At 46.3% G+C, this 19,522-nt stretch overlaps 1 protein-coding gene across 2 annotated transcripts in view; it reads left to right on the plus strand.

The window, feature by feature from the left end:
* Window positions 1-19,522, plus strand: part of ADD2 (adducin 2) — a 92,407-nt gene that overhangs the window by 66,228 nt on the left and 6,657 nt on the right. Inside the window, exons 9-16 of one of the 2 annotated variants that reach the window (XM_025045210.1) lie at window positions 1,119-1,262; window positions 2,985-3,083; window positions 7,815-7,991; window positions 11,341-11,598; window positions 12,424-12,543; window positions 13,556-13,645; window positions 15,612-15,759; window positions 17,148-17,273. In XM_025045210.1, coding sequence (XP_024900978.1) covers window positions 1,119-1,262; window positions 2,985-3,083; window positions 7,815-7,991; window positions 11,341-11,598; window positions 12,424-12,543; window positions 13,556-13,645; window positions 15,612-15,759; window positions 17,148-17,273 — 1,162 coding nt within the window. Of the gene's footprint in view, window positions 1-1,118; window positions 1,263-2,984; window positions 3,084-7,814; window positions 7,992-11,340; window positions 11,599-12,423; window positions 12,544-13,555; window positions 13,733-15,611; window positions 15,760-17,147; window positions 17,274-19,522 lie in introns of those variants that run through there. The other variant, XM_006909508.1, reaches the window with a different exon arrangement.

The raw sequence follows: 19,522 nt of genomic DNA on the forward strand, positions 1-19,522 counted from the left end.
CCAGCACCACTTACCCTGACGGCACCTCCTAAGATTCTCTACTCAGACCAGTCCTGTTGGATGCAGGGCTGGCGCTGCCCCTCCCGCTTCCCACCCCAGCCCGGGCTCTTGTGACGAGAGATCCTGACAGAAGATACGATGTTGGGAATCTGGACTTGCCCACTGCTCATAGCCCAGGGTGGGCTGGGAGCCGGGGACAGGAGCAAGGAAATCTGGAAAAGAGTAGAAGGAAGACCCCCTCCCTTCCCCAAAGAGCAGGTTGTCCCCTCAAGGTATTTGGTAATTTCTCCTTGTTTGGCTAAGACACTAATATTGCTTGGAAAGACAGCAGACAACCGTTCTGGCTGTCTCAACCTTCACTGCATCTCACTGACCCCCCAGGCTACACACCCACAGAGGCAGAGCAGACTCATCACTGGCCTGTGGTTTTCTCAGAAAAGCATAATGGTCATGAGCACTCAGACCTTCCAGAATTTGGACCAAGACTAGATGATGTACTTGTGCCAGATGTGCAGAGCCTGGGCTTAGTGATGGGGCAAATTGAGTGAAGGAGGCCGTTCCACACTCCTTCCTTTTAACAAAAGGCAGGGCGGGTGTATGGGGATTACCACGGGGTTTTAACTCTGTTCCCTGGCACTCTTATTGCCCCATCACTAGTAAAATGGGCTTCGCAATGGGCCTCTCTGTTAGTGAAGAGTTGTGGCTGTTTCTGCACTGTCCTCAAGCCTGAGGGTCTCTACCAACCCACCCTAGGAGATGCGGGACCCTGCTTCATCCCAGCCTGGATGCCACCTCCATCACTCCCTGCCTCTTCCCAGAGTCCTAGGACAAGAGCAAAACAGAGGGTGGGCAGCAGTAATAGTTCTCACAAGTACATTCTTTGCAGCAATTTTAAAAGGCGATGTATTGACATGGCTGCTATGAAAAGTGTGATGGAAAGACATTAGAGGAAGCAGCCGGAAAGCAAGACCCCAGCCAGGTAGAGGAAAGTCAAGGGTAGCGCCTTTCTCATGTGATTGGTTCCCACACTCATCCCCAGGGTAGAACGTGACTGTGCCACCCTGAGGAAAAGGGCTGGGGGAGCTGCAGGTGCTAACCATTTCCTCGTCCCACTTAAGGTGTCAGCCATGAAGTGGGGCCTCCTACCTGTCTCTCACAATGCCCTGCTGGTGGGGGACATGGCCTATTATGACTTCAATGGCGAAATGGAGCAGGAAGCGGACCGAATCAACCTGCAGAAGTGCCTTGGACCCACCTGCAAGGTTTGGCTCAGTTGTTCTGGGAAGATGCTTCAGGGTGGATTGTCAAAAGCCTGCATCACAAGTGACATGTGTTCATTGGACGATGTTTAGAAGTTGCACATAAACAAAAAAAGTGAAATAAAACTCTATCACATTACCTTGAGATTTTGGTAGACACCCCAAATGTATTCACATGTATTTACGAAACCAGAATCATAAAATATATTCCCCTTTTTTCCCTTAGCAATATACAGTAAACACCTTTGTATATTCTTAAATATTTTCTACGTCGCTATTTCAAATATTAAATTACACTTCATCGTATGAACGGCTATGCCATCATTTACCTGAACAATCCTCTACAGTTGGACATAGTAAGGTCCCCACCTCCCCCACCCCCAGATTTTCTCTTGATGTAAACAACACTGCAATGGAAAAATCCTTTCAGCCAAGTCTTTGTGTATGCTTGAGATGATTTCTTTTGGATACATTCCTGAGGATGTACACTTTAAAATTCTTACTTCCTATTGCCAAATTGCCCTCTCCTCTCCCCAATGGCTAGTCTATGAGAATGCTGTTTCCCTTTGGTCTCCCCAAACTTGAGTGTTATTATATTGCTAACTTGATATAGAAAAGTGGAATCTCATTATCGTTTGGTTTACATCTAAAGCACATAATTTTACAACAGCACGTAATCAGGGGTGGTCAGCTTAGTATGGGAAGTTTCAGAGCCGAGCCTGGGTTGATGGGCACCTGCTCCTGTCCTTAAAAGGCACTCACTGCCCAAGTCATTTCCTGTCTGTGAGTCCCTGTCTTCTTATCTCTGACACAGAGGAGAAATCTCTGCCATCTCTCCTGCCGCTCTCTAAAGCTGCATGAGCAGTACCTGGGGAGGGATGAGATGTTCACATCTATGAGCTGCTGCAAAAATTTGAAAGATGGGACATTTGTTCTCTGCAAAATCTTTCTTTTGTGGGCCAGAGTCATTGTCTCTTTGCATTTCTCTGGCACTTGAGAGGAAAAACCTCCAGCTGTTTTCGGCAAGAGAGGACGTGACAATTTGGCCTCAGCCCAGGTGTGCATGGTCAGATCCAATACATGGATCTGTGTGTCCCAGCTCCCAGGTGAGCATCAGCTGGTTCCAGAGAGTTCTCTAGGATAAAACCAATCAAGAAGAATTTCTGGCACCTGGACCCTGGGGAGTCAGGGTCTTGGTCTAAATTTATTTCTGAGTTTTCCCCGCTTTTATCTTCCTGCCCCTGGCCGAGTCAGAAACATTGCACCAATGATGAGAACATGTGGGTTCAGTTCCCATTCTTCCCTTAAATAAGCTGGGAGACTTTTGATTCCTTTAGGCTTCTATTTCCTCTATAGTAAAACCAATGAGTTAGATTAGAAGGTTGCTACGGCCTCTTTTACAGAATTGTCCGATCTTAGCCCTGCCAGGGCCTCACCGGGTTTATAGGGAGGAAAGCCGAGGTCCAGAGAGGTTGTGCGCCTTGCCATCAGGGTCGCAGGTTGTCCACCGGTTTCTGCAGAGCCGCCCCTTAGAGCCCCACCTCCACACACACGCTAACTTGTGGGGTAGCATTGGAGTGTTTGGGTAGGGAGAACGAATGGTGGAGGGTGGGGGTGGCACTCTGGGATTGGATATCAAATTGATCTGAATAAAATGAAAATCTCTCCCTCTTAACTAAAGTTTAGAAGGCTTAAAGTTTTAATTAGCCATTTGCTGCTCTACAGATCCTGGTGCTAAGAAACCATGGCGTGGTTGCTCTAGGTGACACTGTGGAGGAAGCATTTTACAAGATCTTCCACCTGCAGGCTGCATGTGAGATACAGGTGAGCAAGTTCCTCTGGGCAATGGCTCTGACGGGCCTGTGGGCAAGAGCGTGGCCCCATTGGCTCTGATTTAAGGAGGGCTCTGAGCCTGTCCATCTAAAAGCCTTGTCTTATTTCTCTGCCATGGCCTCACCTTATCCATCTAAAGTTTCGCACTTAGAATCAGTTTTGTAGCTTTGAAAAATTTATCACCATTGTCTAACAACCAACACCCAACTCTTAGGGGTCAGTGCCCAGAATGGGGAGCTGCCTGGGCTCACCAATTAGATGAAACTATAATAGGGCAGATAAAAGTTTTTACCATGCTTACATATTATCTGCAATATTCCTGTTATATCTGGCAATGCCCAACAGACACCACACAGGTGAGGTTTTTTTTTTTCTTTTTTTTCTCTCCTCTTCCTTTTCGCACTTAGAATCAGTTTTGTAGCTTTGAAAAATTTATCACCATTGTCTAACAACCAACACCCAACTCTTAGGGGTCAGTGCCCAGGAATGGGGAGTGCCTGGGCTCACCAATTAGATGAAACTATAATAGGGCAGATAAAAGTTTTTACCATGCTTACATATTATCTGCAATATTCCTGTTATATCTGGCAATGCCCAACAGACACCACACAGGTGAGGTTTTTTTTTTCTTTTTTTTCTCTCCTCTTCCTCCTCTTTTTTTTTTTTTTTTTTTTGATGTGAATAGATTGAAAAAACCATGAACATGGTCAAGTCCAGAAAGAAAAGTGGAGCGCAGGCCAGGGTGGTGCTGACGTGGCAGCCTGGAACACCTGGGAGCCCCTGAGGGGATGTGTAGGCAGCCCATCCTAAGCTTCTCCTAACCAGTGGAGTGGAGGGTGGGTGGAGAGTGTCAGTGGTCATGGGACCCCCTAGAGGAGTTGATGAAGAAGCAGCAGGAAAACAGACACAAATTTTATAGCTTTATCAGATAAGTGGTGTTGGATAAGCCAAGCACATGTTCCTTTCAGTGTGATAAGACATTAGGGATGAGTAGGGGGCCTCGAACAGCTGACCGGGCTCCATCCTTCTCAGTTCTTAGCTGTGTGCCTTGGGTTGGGGACTTGCTCTCCGTGAGTCCCCCGTTTCCTCAACTGCAGATGTGGATGCCTATAGGGTTCTTGTGAGGACAGCCATTCAGACAAGGAGAGGTGCTGCTGATGGTATTTTGGGGACTAAGTTGACAGAAGAGGAGTCTTGCTGCTCCAGAGTGAGTCAGCTCTCTGCAGGGCCTTCTGGGTGTCCTGTCTGCCCTCTCCTGGCTGGTCCAGGCAGAGCAGTGCCCCGGTAAGAAGGCCTGCCTTTCTCTTGGGAGTTATGGCTCTAAGTGATACCTTTCTCAATATTTTTAAAGGAATATGTTAGGGATAGTTGTTAAGACAGTGATGAAGATGTGTTAGAGGAAGTGGTATGAGGCTGCCTCCTCCCTCCCCCCAGAATACCAACAGTAGTCGTCAGAACAGGAGAGTATGGAGAAGGTGGAACAGGACCAAGGAGGTGCCTTTCTAATGTGGTAGCTTTCCTGCCCCCAACCAGTGATACCAGCCCTGAGCTCTGACCCCTGACTGGTGTTAGAACATGACAGAGCCTCTGATATGCCCACTTTCCCTTCCCCACATCTCAGCTCTTAAGAATTCTTCATCTTCCTTCTGAGAAGAAGCTCCCGTGAGACAGTTGTTCTTATTTCTTTGCAAAGACAGGACAGACCTAAGAATGAATGGAGAGAGATGCTCATGTCCCCCTCCTGGTGAAGTGAAGTGTGTCTCTCCCAGCCTCCAGACCTTCAGAAATGGCCACCGAGCAATTTAACCAAAGGCAGGATAGCCATCTAGCATCTGCAGAGATGAAAGGGCAGAGCTGACAGCCCAGCAGCTGTTTCTCTTGGCCCTGCCTGCTGTCATTTTCTTTTTAGTCAGGACTGGGTTTGATGTGACCTTGTTAAAGTACATCAGGCGATGGAGGCAGATAACCCCCAGAAAAGCACCAGTGGCTTCTTTTAGCTGGTGGAGTAGGAAGGCTTCTAGAGAGAGAAATGAAACTGGAAGGTGTGAAAGACAACTCAGCAAGATTAGGTGTGGGTGTTTTAAAGCATGGAAGGTCCCACATACCAGCAGTCTGCAGGTGCTGTTGGAATTGCAGCATCCGGCTGGATCGTTTCTGATTGAATTGCCAACATTGAAGTTCTCTTTCCATTGTGGGTCTAGTTTTCTCCGTTGGTGACCTTGGCAAACGAGCAAATGTAACTGTGGTCATTTTAGTGGTTCAAGGCTCAGAGCCTATTTTGTTCCCTTGGGTTAGTGTTCTTTTTGCTCCCCATCAGTTTGGGGTTCCAGGAAATTGGGTCAACCCCAGCTGAGAAAGGCAGCTCCCTGCTCTGCTTACAGGCAGATGGTAAGAAGCTCAGGCAGTTCTTCTGCATCTGCTACCCATCACCATGGAAACCGATGAGGGGAAGAGGGAGATGGGAGGAGGCAGCCCTTGTGGGCATTTCTCTCCTCCTCCATGGATGACCAGTCCCCAGGGGATATTGTTTCTCAGCCTTTCATGGTAAAACCTCATGATTTGTTTCTCATCAACATTTATATGGTGCTTTATATGTACTAGGCGCTATTCTAAATGCTTTGCAAATATTATCTTCAGCAATCCTCATGAGGTATATACTACTGTTTTCGTTTTATAGATGAGGAAAACTAAGGCACAGAGAGGGTAAACAACTGCCCAAAGTCACACGGCAAGCGAATGGCAGGCCAGAATTCCAGTGCAGGCAGCCTGGTGCCTGAGTCTGTGTCCTTAAACACTATGTTGCGTTGCACTGCAGCTCGGGACAGTAGGGGTCAATGGAAGAGGTTGGCTGACAGGCCAGGATCCCCCTTCAGAGAGCTGGCACTTCAGGTCCCAGGCTGGAACCCTGCCTTGGCCAGATTCAGTTGCAGGATGCCCTAGGTAAATTGATCAGCCAGGTAGAATTCAGTATCTCTAAGGGAACATGCACTCAGACTCAGAGCAGGGTGTAAGGGACTTCAGAATTAGAAAACATGGCAGCAGAGGGTAGACGTGGGACCAGTAGATTTCAATTCCCTATAAATCTGTATCAACTCACTATGACCCTTCTAACATTTGGACAACAATACAGTAGGCTGCCTCCCCAAGCATGGAGCCGACTACCTTCTAAGGATATCAGATGGGGACTCTTACTATTGGTGGGAGGTTGGAATAAATGACCTCTAAGGTCTCTATCTTTGCCAGAGTGTGGAGTCATCTTTTTAAGTTAAAAATGTAGCCATCCATTGGACATATGTCTTGGATAAAGAGGGTGTAGAAAATAGTGTTCTAGCTTTCTCCCCTTCACAGGGCAATGGGGTCATCTTGAGAAGGTCGCCTGGCTGACCTTCATGAAGTCTCATAGGGGCCATTTGTTACACTGGTGAATTTAATACAGTCTAGGGTGTGTCCCAGACCCTCATGGGATCATGTGTTCAGCAGCAAGATTGCATCCTTTTATTTTCAGTAAAAAAGAAAAATAATAATAACTATCACAAATACTGAAATTCTGAAGGTTTGTGTAATAACAGCTATTCCCCTGTAATAAGCAGGCTTACAGTGTACCAGCAAATGTTAATCAGAATGCTAGTATATCGGGGCATAGCGCAAAACTCCTGGCTCAGCTGCTTTCTGTAGCTGGACTTGCCCAGGAAGCCAAATCATGGCCAATTATATCTGAGTGACAGACATAGGGAGTAAATAAAATGTACTGTTAAATGAGCATGGAATTAGATAATAAGAGGATTAGTTAAATTAATGAATCTTTATTAGGAACATTCTAAAATTGCCTGCTGTGTACACATACCTCTTGCCCTAATACTCAAAGTCTGTCGCTGGCGACCACCTGTATTGTCCCCTCCCCCGGAAGCCTTGACAGTGAGACGAACACTCTAAGTTCATTGGTGAAAGTTGCCTCACCCTGCATAATACTGGATTGTGCATAGTCAGCTTTTCATCTGTCTCCTTCCTGGTTTCCTTGACTGGGTAACCTCATCATGGAGGATGCATTCTGTCTTTAGATTTGTTAATTCAGCCCATCAGGCTACTTCATATTTCATTGGTCTAGAAGCTAGCCTGTTTCTTTCAAGTGACTTTTTTTTTTAAAGAAGGGAAATATTTCAAACATAGAGAAAAATGCAAAGAATAACATAATAGTATACACCTGCTACCCACTTCGCAGACGTAACAAGTATTAACAGCCTTCGTGCTTCAGATCTTCTCCTCTTGAAGAAATAAGATGTTACAAGCACGACTGAAAGTCCACTTTGGAGTCCTTTCGATCCTATCTTCCCACTTTCCCCAGAAGTAATCAGAAACTGAAGTTGGTCTGTCCCCTACATAAATTTTCAGTCCTCTGTATTGTTTTATTCTTAAGGTTTAACACTTGCTGTGTCCTCCTTCTCTATAGTCTCTAAAAACTGACATTAAGAAAGAAACTGCTAATACTTCTTTCCTCGGAAATGGGTGCACACACCACAAGTTTGGGGTGGCTTTCCTCTGGGAGGAAAAAGACAAATACAGCTCAGCTTTCCAACCATTTTCGTTTCTAGTCTTCCCTAATCCCCATTCTCCGTTACACACACGAGCAGAGGTAAGTGCATGGGTATGTGTGTGTACACGCACATGAACACACACATGTGCATGCGTATGCACAAGCTCAGGGCTCTCTGCTCTTCACCACAGGTGTCCGCTCTGTCCAGCGCCGGGGGAGTGGAGAACCTCATCCTCCTAGAGCAGGAGAAGCACCGGCCCCACGAGGTGGGCTCCGTGCAGTGGGCCGGGAGCACCTTTGGGCCCATGCAGAAGAGCCGGCTTGGGGAGCACGAGTTTGAGGCCCTCATGAGGATGCTGGACAATCTGGTGAGTCTCCTGCCATTATCCTTTTAGGCTAGTCCATTAAGGCTTAGCCCCAGAACCAGTCAGCATGAGGCAGTAGGTGGGCATCAGAATTGCCAGCATCACAGTTATTTTGTTAAAGCCTCGTTGATTGACAGCTTGACTTAGAATTTGTGGTCATTCTAATAGTAGTTGAGGTGGCCTTTGCTACCCCTTCCCAGGGCTATAATGTCATACCTGCAGAATGCTCTTTGGAGACGGGGTAAGAAGATATTGGTTGGTAAGGGAAGTAGTAATACAGTAAAAATCAGAACCACAGAACCTCTCATAGTGTGACTTAGTTCACTCTTTTGTAGTTAGTTCTTTAATGCAGAAAACACATAATACCACCGATTTCATTATTTCTGGTGAGCAGCATCGTGACAATATGCTATTATAATAATTGAATGAATTAGTCATTACAAGAGTCAACTGGGAAGTGTCTAGGAATGGGATTTAAAGGATACACAAGAATTTTAAGACATTCTTTCTTCTAGAGGCTAACGATTTAGTTGATGACATGACACATAAGCGGGAGACAATTCAAGAACAAGAAGAAAGCTTATACCATACACGAGGAGCTAATTGCAGGAAGAAGAGACTCTTAACTTCTTAGATTGCTAATAGTGAAACATGAGACCTAGCTTTGTAGCATTTCCATATCTAATTCATCCCTCACCACTGCTCTTGTCTTGGTCTCTCCTCATTGTGCCTAGGTCGTTGCGATAATCAATACTTTCCTCTTTGCCTCCAGTTCCTCCTAATCATCTCCAACTTATTACCAGGCTGACCATGAGGGTCACTTTATAATGATGAAAGATACAATCCACAATGAAAATACAACTCTCACTAGCATTTGCATGCCGAATAGTCTATGCCTAAATAAAGCACCTGAACCAGACGGTTTCATACAGGAATTCTTTCAACTCTTTAAGAAACAGACAATTCTTATGTTATTTTAATCTTTCTCAGAGAAGAATGAAAGAAGGACCATAACAATTATAACATAGTCAGAGCAATCTTACTTGGAGTCGATGAAAAATACTGCATGAAAACTAGCAAATAGTATGCAGCATAACATCAGGATAACAATACACAATAACCAAGAAAGGGTTCATTCCTGGTATTCAAGGAAGCCTTAATATTATCAACCTTTTAAATATGTTTTATAATGTTAATGACTCTAGGGATAAAAACCTTTTGATCATTTTAATAAATATAAAAGGCAGTGGACAACAATTTGGCATCAACTTATAAAAATAAAAGCTGTTAAGTAGAACAAGAAGACACTTATTTAACATAATTAAAATGACTTTTCTCAAAACATGAGCCATTATTATGGCCAAACACTAGGAGTATTTCCATTAAATTTTACACTTGATCTTAGCCAAAAGCCCAAGAAGCAATCTATTGAGTTTTGAAACAAAATAATGACTCCTGCTCTCAGCACTGTTATTTAATATTGTTCTAGAATAGAATTGGAACTCAATCCAAAGCAAGGAGGCATAAAAATAAGAGGTATAAATATTACAAAGGAAACGAAATTATAATTTTTTGTAGATAGCGTGGTTACATGCCTTAAAGTCCAAAAGAGTCAACTGAAAGTAATATAAGAAATAATTAGTGCATTTTAAAGTGGTCACACGAAAATGCATACAAAAATTAGTAGGTTTTTAAAATATTTTAACACATAATATATTTGAAAATATAATAATGGGAGAAAATAACTCCATTTGCAAATGCAACAAAATCATAAAACATTAAGCAGAACCCATTTAAAGAAAACCACATAGCTTTACCAATAGACATCAGAGAAAATCTGAAATCAGTGAAGAGCTATAATTTATTTTTGGTTAGAAAGCTTCCATAGGATAAAGAGATCACTTTTCCAAATTGACCAATAAATTCAATGTAATTCCTTTAAAAATGAGGAAAGGTGTAAGGACTTAGCAAAGTATTCTTCTAGGTGAAATTCAGAATGGTTAGGAAAATCCTATAAGGAGAAGGGAAATTAGGGGTACTTGTCCCACCACATGGTAAAGCATGATAAAGCTTAAGTAACTAAACGGAGGAGCACTAGTGCAGAATGGACAGGCAAATCAGTGTGACAGCTTAGAAAATCTAGAAGTAGATCCCAAATATATGAGAAATTAACGCAGGGCAAATAGGGCAAAAAGATAGACTGCTAGCCATTTAGAGAATAAAACTAACATGGATTGCTACCTCATGCCTTTCGACAAGATAAATTCCTGATTTATCAAAAATTTAAACATATAAAACAAAACACATAGATATTAGAAACATAGATTAATATTTGTGATGGTCTTGTGCTGAGGAAGACCTTGCGAGCATGGCAGGAAAGTCTAAAATCATGATGACGAATATTAATAGATATAATTACATTAAAATTCAAAATGTGCATTTTCTAAACCATTCCCTCAACCATAAACAAAGCTAAAAGACAAACTATGGGAGGAAATGTTTGCAAATCTGTGACAGTCAAAAGATTAAAATCCTTAATATAAAAAGAAACATTATAAATCAATGTGAGAAAGAAAAACATATCAACAGAAAAATGAATCAAGAACACGATTTACAAAGGAAGAGATTCAAGTGGCCATCCAGTATAATTAAAAACATCTAATTTTACTAGTAATCCAAAAGAGAGCAAAAGAGAATTAGAGAAGAAGCTGAGAATGGCTTCACGACTGCCAAGATTCCTGAGTATTCTTTCTCACTGAGCAGCAGTCCATTCTCCTTTTGTGAGAGACATGGTCTTGCTTAGGAGACAGGGGTGTTCTTGAGTCAGATTTGAGAGTTCTGAGAGGAAAATATTTAAGAAGCCTCAGAGTGGAGGAAGGGAGGCTGATTATTAGAATCCAGCTGGGAAGCTTTTAAAAATCCTGTTGCCCAGACCACACTACCATCTGGTGACACGGGCAGTTATGAGGTAGGCCCAGGCATCAGCATTTTTAAAGCTCCCACCTGGTTCCAATGTGCAGGTGGGTTTGAGAACACTGCATGAGATGAAAAGTTGGAGCTTTGTTTGGGTAAGGAGCTCTGTCTGGTCCACAAGGTCCCAGGGATTTTCTCAGCCTTGGCGTATTGGGGTGGAGGAGGGGAGGGTTTGGGGGGAAGGAGGGGAAAGGGTGGGAGATCAAAACAGGAAACAGTTCTGAAATACAGCCGAGGAGCGGCAAAGCCTGAGTTGTATTATGGAGATTAGGTTTAAAATGAGTTATTAGATGGAAGGGGATTTAGTGTGTGGGTGGGCATGCAGGCATATAGAGACCATTTCCCCCACAATCAGTGGTTCTTTTTTTGTCCTTTTTAGGGTTATAGAACAGGCTACACGTACCGTTACCCCTTCGTTCAAGAGAAAACCAAACATAAAAGTGAGGTGGAGATTCCGGCCACGGTCACAGCCTTCGTGTTCGAGGAGGATGGCGCCCCGGTGCCCACTCTGCGGCAGCACGCCCAGAAGCAGCAAAAGGAGAAGACCCGCTGGCTCAACACGCCCAACACCTACCTGCGGGTCAACGTGGCCGACGAGGTCCAGAGGAGCATGGGCAGCCCCCGGCCCAAGACCACAGTAAGGCGGGCAGCGAGGGGCTCCTGATGGGGAAGGCCAGGGTTGGGGAGAGTGCCCGGCTATGTGTCTCCTCTGGGCCTATGTTAGCACAAGCTCTGATTAGGACTTTCTATCGGACGTCTGGGAGCAGTTCTTTGTGCCCATGGAACCTCTGATCACCTCTTTCTTACACCTCTACGCTGAGTTTTTGGGTCTAGAGGGTGGCTGGACCAGTTTATCCTTAGCAGCATGAGAGCCAAGGGCAATTGATGTTTGCTTCTTGCTCCCACATCCAGAGGGGGCTTCTGGGAAGTTCAAGAATGGGTATCCAACATTTAAACTGCACATCTGATGCAAACCCAGGAGGTGGGTGGGATATACATTTCTATCTATTACATTATCTCCCCCACCCCAACACACACACTCACTTTGACTCTTAATCTGATTTTTTATTAACATTAAAGTAGCTAGCAGCCAAATAGACTAGCTCTTCATTAAAAAACAATAATAAAATAAAGCCTTGCAAATTCACATCATTGAGTTGTCTAATACTGAAGCTCAAGTGACTGTCTATCTGTCATTGCTGGTTACCAAGGATCTGACCTCTACTCTTAAGTGTTCTTTATGGCTATTGACCTGGATCTTTTTCGGCAGCTAGGTCATTTGTTGCCCATCTCTGCTCTGGGAGCCAGACATCACAGAGACCCCCTGGGAGAGACTATATATGTATAGGCTTGCCGACCTTCCATGTAGGCCTGTCAGCCCAGATCTCATGGGGCACACCACTGGGGAGGACACCTGGGTCTTATTCCTTTGCCTTACCCACCTGGCCTTGTGTGTGTTCAGTGGATGAAGGCTGACGAGGTGGAGAAATCCAGCAGTGGCATGCCGATACGGATTGAAAACCCAAACCAATTTGTGCCTCTCTATACTGACCCCCAAGAAGTGCTGGACATGCGAAACAAGGTAGGGTGGTAGCCATCTCTTGTTCCTCAAGGACGTGGGGGGAGGCTGGTTTCCTAGGATGCTTCTGACTTATCAACACCCCATGGTGCCTCTTATGAGTCAGAAAGAAACTACCATTTATTGGCCTCATTCCAGGCACTGTGCTAAGTGCCTCACTGATGTAGTCCTCTAGAACCCTTACATAGAGAGGTGTTTGCTTTAGGCATTAGGTATGTCTAAGAGACCTGCCCACAAATTGAGTTTTTATTAATTCTATGCTATTTTCCTTTTGGCCCATTTTCAAGATTTCAAAATCTTTTATATTTATTTCTCCACCTTTGCTTTACAGTTCACTTGCATTTTTAATGTTACGTTAAAAACTTAAGTTGTAGCAGACCACCTTCAGATACACTCACAAAACAGCTTGTCTAAGGACCCTCTGAAGTGCTTGTTTGAAATGCAGATTCCTGGGTCGCCCCCCATCTCACTCCCCAAGAGATTCAGATTCAATAGGTGTGGTGGCCCTGAAATCTGTATTTTATTTTATTTTATTATTATTTTTTTAACTCCTACAGCACCTGGTCTTCCTAGGTGATCTCCCATCCAAGTACTAACCAGGCCTGACCCAGCTTAGCTTCCCAGATCGGGCTTGTTCAGGGTGGCATGGCCATATACTGAAATCTGTATTTTAAACAAACTCCTCAGGGTCTTCTTAGGAATATTAAAATTTGAGACTATCCCTCAAGGATCGACTCTGCCTCCTTTCACGCTTCACTTCCTAACCTTGCCTGAGTCAATGAGAATCTGGCGTTTTACATAAACCGCTTGTTCACTCTGAAACAGACGTAGAGACTGTCTCAGAGTGACAGACTCTGTTAGAAATAGAGGAGACAGGCACCCAACCGCTGGAGGACCTTTTTAGACCCAAGTCACAAATCACACTGGACACCAGTATGCCCCGGGAATGCCCTTCCCACACTCCACACTCTGACACTGAACAGAGAGCTCACTCCCCCCCTCCTTTTCCACACAGATTCGAGAACAAAACCGACAAGATGTGAAGTCGGCAGGGCCCCAGTCTCAGCTCCTGGCGAGCGTCATCGCTGAGAAGAGCCGAAGCCCGGTACAGCAGAGGCAGCCCCTGTCTGGAGGGGAAGCATGTGTGCCTCCCGGGTCTTCAGCGCCCGGGGCTGGGCAGCAGGACCCCTGAGTCCTCATGCCCACTTCCCTCTGTGATCTTGGGTGCTGATGCTCTTGCTGCAAAACGGACGCTGTGGGGTCCAGGGGAGTGTCTAATCACCCGCTGTGGGCACTGGGTGGGGCAGCAGCTGCCCAGCCTGCCCATGGGAGTGAGGCTGACTTCCATGCTTCTCCCGTGGAGCTCCACTCTGCCGTCTCTTAGAATCCTGCAAAGTGGAGAATGTGGCTGGCAGCTCCCAGCTGCTCGGGCTTGCCTGCCTGAGCATTTCTGGCCTCTGTGCAGATATGGTATCGTGAGACTGTAGCTGTAGGAAGATGCTCGTGTGCTCTCAGAGGGGAGGCATGTGTATAAGGACCAGTGCTCCTACAGAATGGGAAGGGGAAGGTAGTTGCCCTCCCCACCCCCCACATAGAGTTAGAAAGTATAAAGTTGTTGTTTCTATGCTTGAGATAGAACAGTGTTTGTCTAGTGCTTAGCAAAAGGAGTAAAGATCAGACTTCTGGCTTGTGTTGGAAATCATTGCCACTAACTACAAACTAGCAATGGGCATGGCATCTTTCTTAGCAGCAAGAAGGGGTAAAATACAGAAACCATCTTCTCTGCTGAGCAAATCGACATGATGCAATGATTTCAGATCATGTGGGTGCACACAGCGTGTGGATGCCCACAGCGTGTGGGTGCCCATTGGCCGGCAAAGTGTGAAGGTTATGTCATCACACTCACCTCCATCTCATCTCAACTCAGCCAAGATGAGGAACACCAAATGTGCCACAGGTTCAAGAATAGAAATACCCCGTGATACTGGGGTGATGTGAGAGTTCAAGGCAATGAGCAAAATTGTTAAAAACTTTGCCATTTATACCAAATGCTCTCCTTGGAGTCCCTCTTCTTGGAATCCTGGTCTTGGACTCTCTTTTGAACCTATGATTCCTTAAGATAGGCCCGGCACTGCCCCTCTTTTGGGAGGAGCCCGTGAGCCCCTCGTCAGGAGGTCTGATGGGCCAGAGGGAGATGGCCAGGCATGTGTGGTGTGGGCCAGCTGCCCAGGGCTCGCCTGCCCCTGGGTTTCCCTTTCTTTGCTCCTCCTCAGCTCCAGAGCACCGCATTCTCAAAGGTCAAGATGAGGATGCTGGATTAGGAAAAAGGACTATGGAATCTGAATTTTAGTCCCTGTCTTGAGCTAGAGGAGTCAGAGAATTCCTGAAGCTTACACGAGTTTACTCAGCTGGTGAGCTCCCAAGAGCTAGGGGCTCCATGGAGGTGGTTAAACAGTGCTTTTGCCAATATCCCCGCAGGGACCTGCAGTCTAGGCAGGTTGAAGATCTGAGATTCAGGACCTTGGTCCCCTTGTAATTTATGACTGTGTGCAAAACAGGCCTAACACTTTGGACTGAGAATGCTGAAGCCGCTGTCTGTTTTAGTGCTGTGTGCTGTAGCTTGTGCTGCTTTGCGGGAGAGGGAGGTGCAGGGTGGGGAACAGCTGGCATGATGCTGACTGAGCCAATGCTTTGCTGGCTGGATTTTGGCTGACTGACTTTGGGCCACTGACTGTATTTGTATAGTGATGGCTTGCAAGCGTCCACAGGAGGGACTGCAATAAAGGTGTGTCTTCCTTCTGCTTGGGAGCATCCTTTGATTTTATTTCTGGGGCAGAGGGTGGACCCCCTGTATTCATCCAAGCAGTTGTAAAGAATCAGGGTCTGGGGGTGAGGTAGCCGTGGGGAGAAAGGAACAGCCCTACTCTGAGGCCCTGGGCTGTTTCCAAGAAGCTGCATGCCACGCTGTCCCTAGCAAGACCACTGGCAGCCACATGAGTCTGAAAGGAAGCTCGGGCCTGGGCCCCAACCCCGGCGATCAGAGAGCAACACACACTGTGGTTAACTTTCAGTCTACAGAGAGCCAGCTGATGGCCAAGGGCGACGCAGACACCAAAGACGAGTCAGAGGAGACGGTGCCCAACCCCTTCAGCCAACTCACTGACCAGGAGCTGGAGGAGTACAAGAAAGAGGTGGAGAGGAAGAAACTAGAACTCGAAGGTAAAGAACCCCGGTGCTTCAGGATCTCCCAGGCTGGAGAGGAGGGTTTGGGGGTGCTGAGAGAGAGAGAGAGACAGAGAGAAAGAGAGAGAGAGAGAGAGAGAGAGAGAGAGAAAGAGAAAGAGAAAGAAAGAATGAAAGAAAGCAGAGCAACCGGCAGACCTGGAAATCAGGCCTTCCCTCCTGGGCCCTCAGGGCTCAATCTAACCTCCTCTTGCTTTCATTTTTAATCCTCACTTGCTTCTCTCTCTCTCTTCTCTGTCCTAGCCTCAATCGAACCTTCTTGCTCAATCACCAAATAATATTCTTACTAGCATAATACTATTAATCACAATGACTCATGTTGTACCTCATGTTACATGGTGTCCTCAGGACCTCCTCTGACCCTCTCACCTGGGTATAAAGAGTTAATCCTTATAGAGTGCTTAGAATAGCGCCTATAAATGTGGCTTACATCAGTCAACACCAGATAAATGATAGCTATGAGAAGATAATTATAATAGTGATAATTATTAATGATCTGTCAGATCTGTTATATAAACCTTTTTAGCCTGGCTGTCAAAACTCTCCACTAGCCGACTTTATTTCACTCCTTTATTTCAGAATCTCGAGTTAAGCTCACCTCTCTATGTTGACTCCTAGAAAGACATCCATGCTCATGATAGTTATGCCCTTGTTCATGTCCTTGCCCTTTCCTAGCATGGTTTCCCTTTCTGGACGAGCCTGATCCAAAGGTATCTACACTTCAGGCTCCACCTCAAACCCCCTCCTCGGAAGCCTGCTCTGTCTCTCCCCACCCCCACACTGAGCTGTCCTTTCTCTTTGCCTCAGGCGCAATCAGGGCTTAAGACCTAGAAGTCAGCTCTTAGTTTTGTCCACCAGGCTAGGCTTTCACTCCCTCAGGGCAGGGTCTTCCTCCACCATCCCCCTCCCCACCCAGAGTCAGCTGTCTTCCTGGGGGCCAAGCCGGCACTAGCAAAACCCTTGCTGGCTTGTTTGGAGTTCTAATGGGCCAACTGAAAAAGTAAGCAGAAAAATATGGTGCTTTGAATCCCTAGGCATTGTTTGGACTGAACATGTAAATTAGATAAATTAAATCATAAAGGAGCTACATGCCAACAAATCACGGGTGGAAACTCTCTTGCTGCCCTTGTCAGGGGTAATATTTCATCAGTGGATGTGTTTGATGGAGGAAACAGAACGTGACTCTGACTCCTCCCGTTGGCATCCCCAGGATGTAGCAGAAATAACAAAAGGATGGGGGAGCAGGTAACTACAGGCAGGAGCAATGAGGACCAAATAGAAGAAAGCAATTTTTTTAATGCTCTCTTTCTGCCCGTCTCTCTTCTGCTTGACCTTTATCCTGAGGTAGTTTTCTGTATTTTCAGGAGAGAAGGAAACTGCCACAGAGGAGCCTGGCTCACCCGTAAAGTCTGCACCTGCTTCTCCAGCACAGAGCCCAGCAAAATCAGAGACAAAGAGCCCCGTGGTCTCTCCCTCCAAGTCTTTAGATGGTGAGTCGGTGAGTCTGACCTCAGTAGCCAGGAGAGAGAGAGAGATGCATTCACAGGCTGAGAAAGAGGTCTGCATGGAAGGCGGGCCAGGCGTGCACCCTGCAGGGACTCAGCCTTTCAACAGGTGTTGTCTCCCTACCCGAAAAGCTTTTCCCTCTACCATTTCTAGAGAATCTGAAATAAGGGTTACCAAAATAAACTTGTTCCGTTCACAGGCTGTGACCATACACCTTACAGCTTAAGCCCAGCCCAAGCAGTGACGAATAAGTTAATGACTGACTCAGAGCCTCTCACTTCTAACTCAGGCTGGGTTGGCTGGTGGGCCTTTCCCGATGCACTAGCCCACTGCTCAGACCTTAATATGCCCAAGGATCATCTACAAATTTTGTTAAAATCAAGATTCTGGGTCAGCAAGTCCAGGTGGGACCTGAGACTCTGCATTTCCAACAAATTCCCAGATGAGGCTTATGAGGTCATTCTCGGCTTTGTGCCTGGGAATCACGTGGGGGCGTTCTAATAGCCCTGAAACCTGCCTTGGTCCCATCCACCAGCTGTTGAGTTAAATGGTCTGGGGGTGGGGCCGGGGATGCATGCAGCCTGGAGTTTTAAGGCCCCACCAGGTGAATCTACTGTGTAGCCCAGGTCGAGAACCACTTCACTAGCTACTAATTTAGAGAACTGAGTTCTAGGCCCAATTCAACTGCTAACTAATAACTCAGCTGCTAATTTGAGAAAATCTAATGATCTTTGTACTTCAGTTTCCTTGTCTATCAAATAGGGCTACTAATATTTTCCCTTTTTAAGGTTCTTATATGTATAAGGAAAGTTGGAGATGAAAGCATACATCGAAAGAGTAAAAGCATGATTTAAATGTAAGATCCAATTATGGTTATGATTGATACTGTGTATGACAGATAATACTTTTATAGCCCATTCCACCTAGATCATGAAAGTGTCTTTAATGAGCTCCTGGAATCACTCCTGGGCATAAACAACCCTCCCCTGGCTCCCTAGAGCCCTCACCAGGGAGAGGCATACCGCCATGCCAGGAGCAGCGGCTTGGTGGCCTCAAGGAGTCTTCTCCCTCCTGGGTGGAAGGTCACCTATGTGGAAGCTGCTAGAACCCCCCAACCCCTGAGCACCCTCCGCAGGTGAATTGCTGCCTTGTATGCGGGCCTGGTGCTGCCAGAGGAAACCGATCTGCTTGAGGCGAGAGCCCCAAGTGGATGTCCCCCAGCTGTTTGTGTTCATTGTGTCTCATCGTGGTGGTGTTGTCGACCTGTCTCCACAACGTCTTCCTTTCTCTTCCCATTCGTGCCTTCATCAAAGGACTTTCCTCCGATTCTGAATACTTGTCTCTGTAGTAAGTATAGAGAGGCTGTTTACTAACTCACTCCAACTCTCGCAATGGGGGAGGGAGGACTTTTCAAAAGAAATACATTTCTCTCCATTTTTTTTTTTTGCAACTCACAACCCTGCCTTCGGGAGGTTTCCTGGCTATAAAATTCATGACCAATTCCACATGTGCTCTGCATGGACAAGGCTTCTCTGAAGGATATATACACATAGGACACGCCCATGCACAAACACACACCAGTACTCCGTGGCACGCCACCCAGAAGCAGCAAGGCCCACAGTGAACGGGCACTAGGGCCAGCTCCTGGGTACTCCCCGTGGTGAAGCGCTTACGGCCCTAGGGCACCTCTGCATCCCTATTCCCAATGCTCGGGCACCTCCAGGGAGCCCATGACCTCCTCAAAGGCTGTGGGCCAGAACCCAAATGACCTTGAGACCAACTGTCATATAGGGATGCACAGAGCACCCAGCTTGACTGATGTCTTCAGCATCCCTCAGGGCATGTGTACCTACTGCACGGAAGTCCGGGCTGGAGAAGAGGCTCGTGGCAGGAGTGGGATGAGGGCTGGCGATTCTGTTTTAGCTCCTAGGAGCCCCTTGAAGCAACCTCTGCTGCTCAGTGGGGCAGACGGCAGGAGGACTGTGAGATGGGTGGGATAACTGCTTACTCACCACCTGACATCATCCCCACTTCGGCAGGATCCTGCTTCTCTCTGGTACAGATCTGTGTCCCTGTAGGGAACACACCAAAGTTGCGTTGTTGGAAAACTGAAAGTCTTCACCCAAGACTCTTCCTGTAACACAGACAGAGCTGGGGAACACGGGCCTCCTCGGAGCAGACCCGACATGATGGGGCATAAGCTGTAGCTGCCTAAGGTGACCAGTGAGGAGTG

This window comes from Pteropus alecto, unplaced genomic scaffold, assembly GCF_000325575.1.
Source record: "Pteropus alecto unplaced genomic scaffold, ASM32557v1 scaffold131, whole genome shotgun sequence".
NCBI lineage: Eukaryota > Metazoa > Chordata > Mammalia > Chiroptera > Pteropodidae > Pteropus > Pteropus alecto.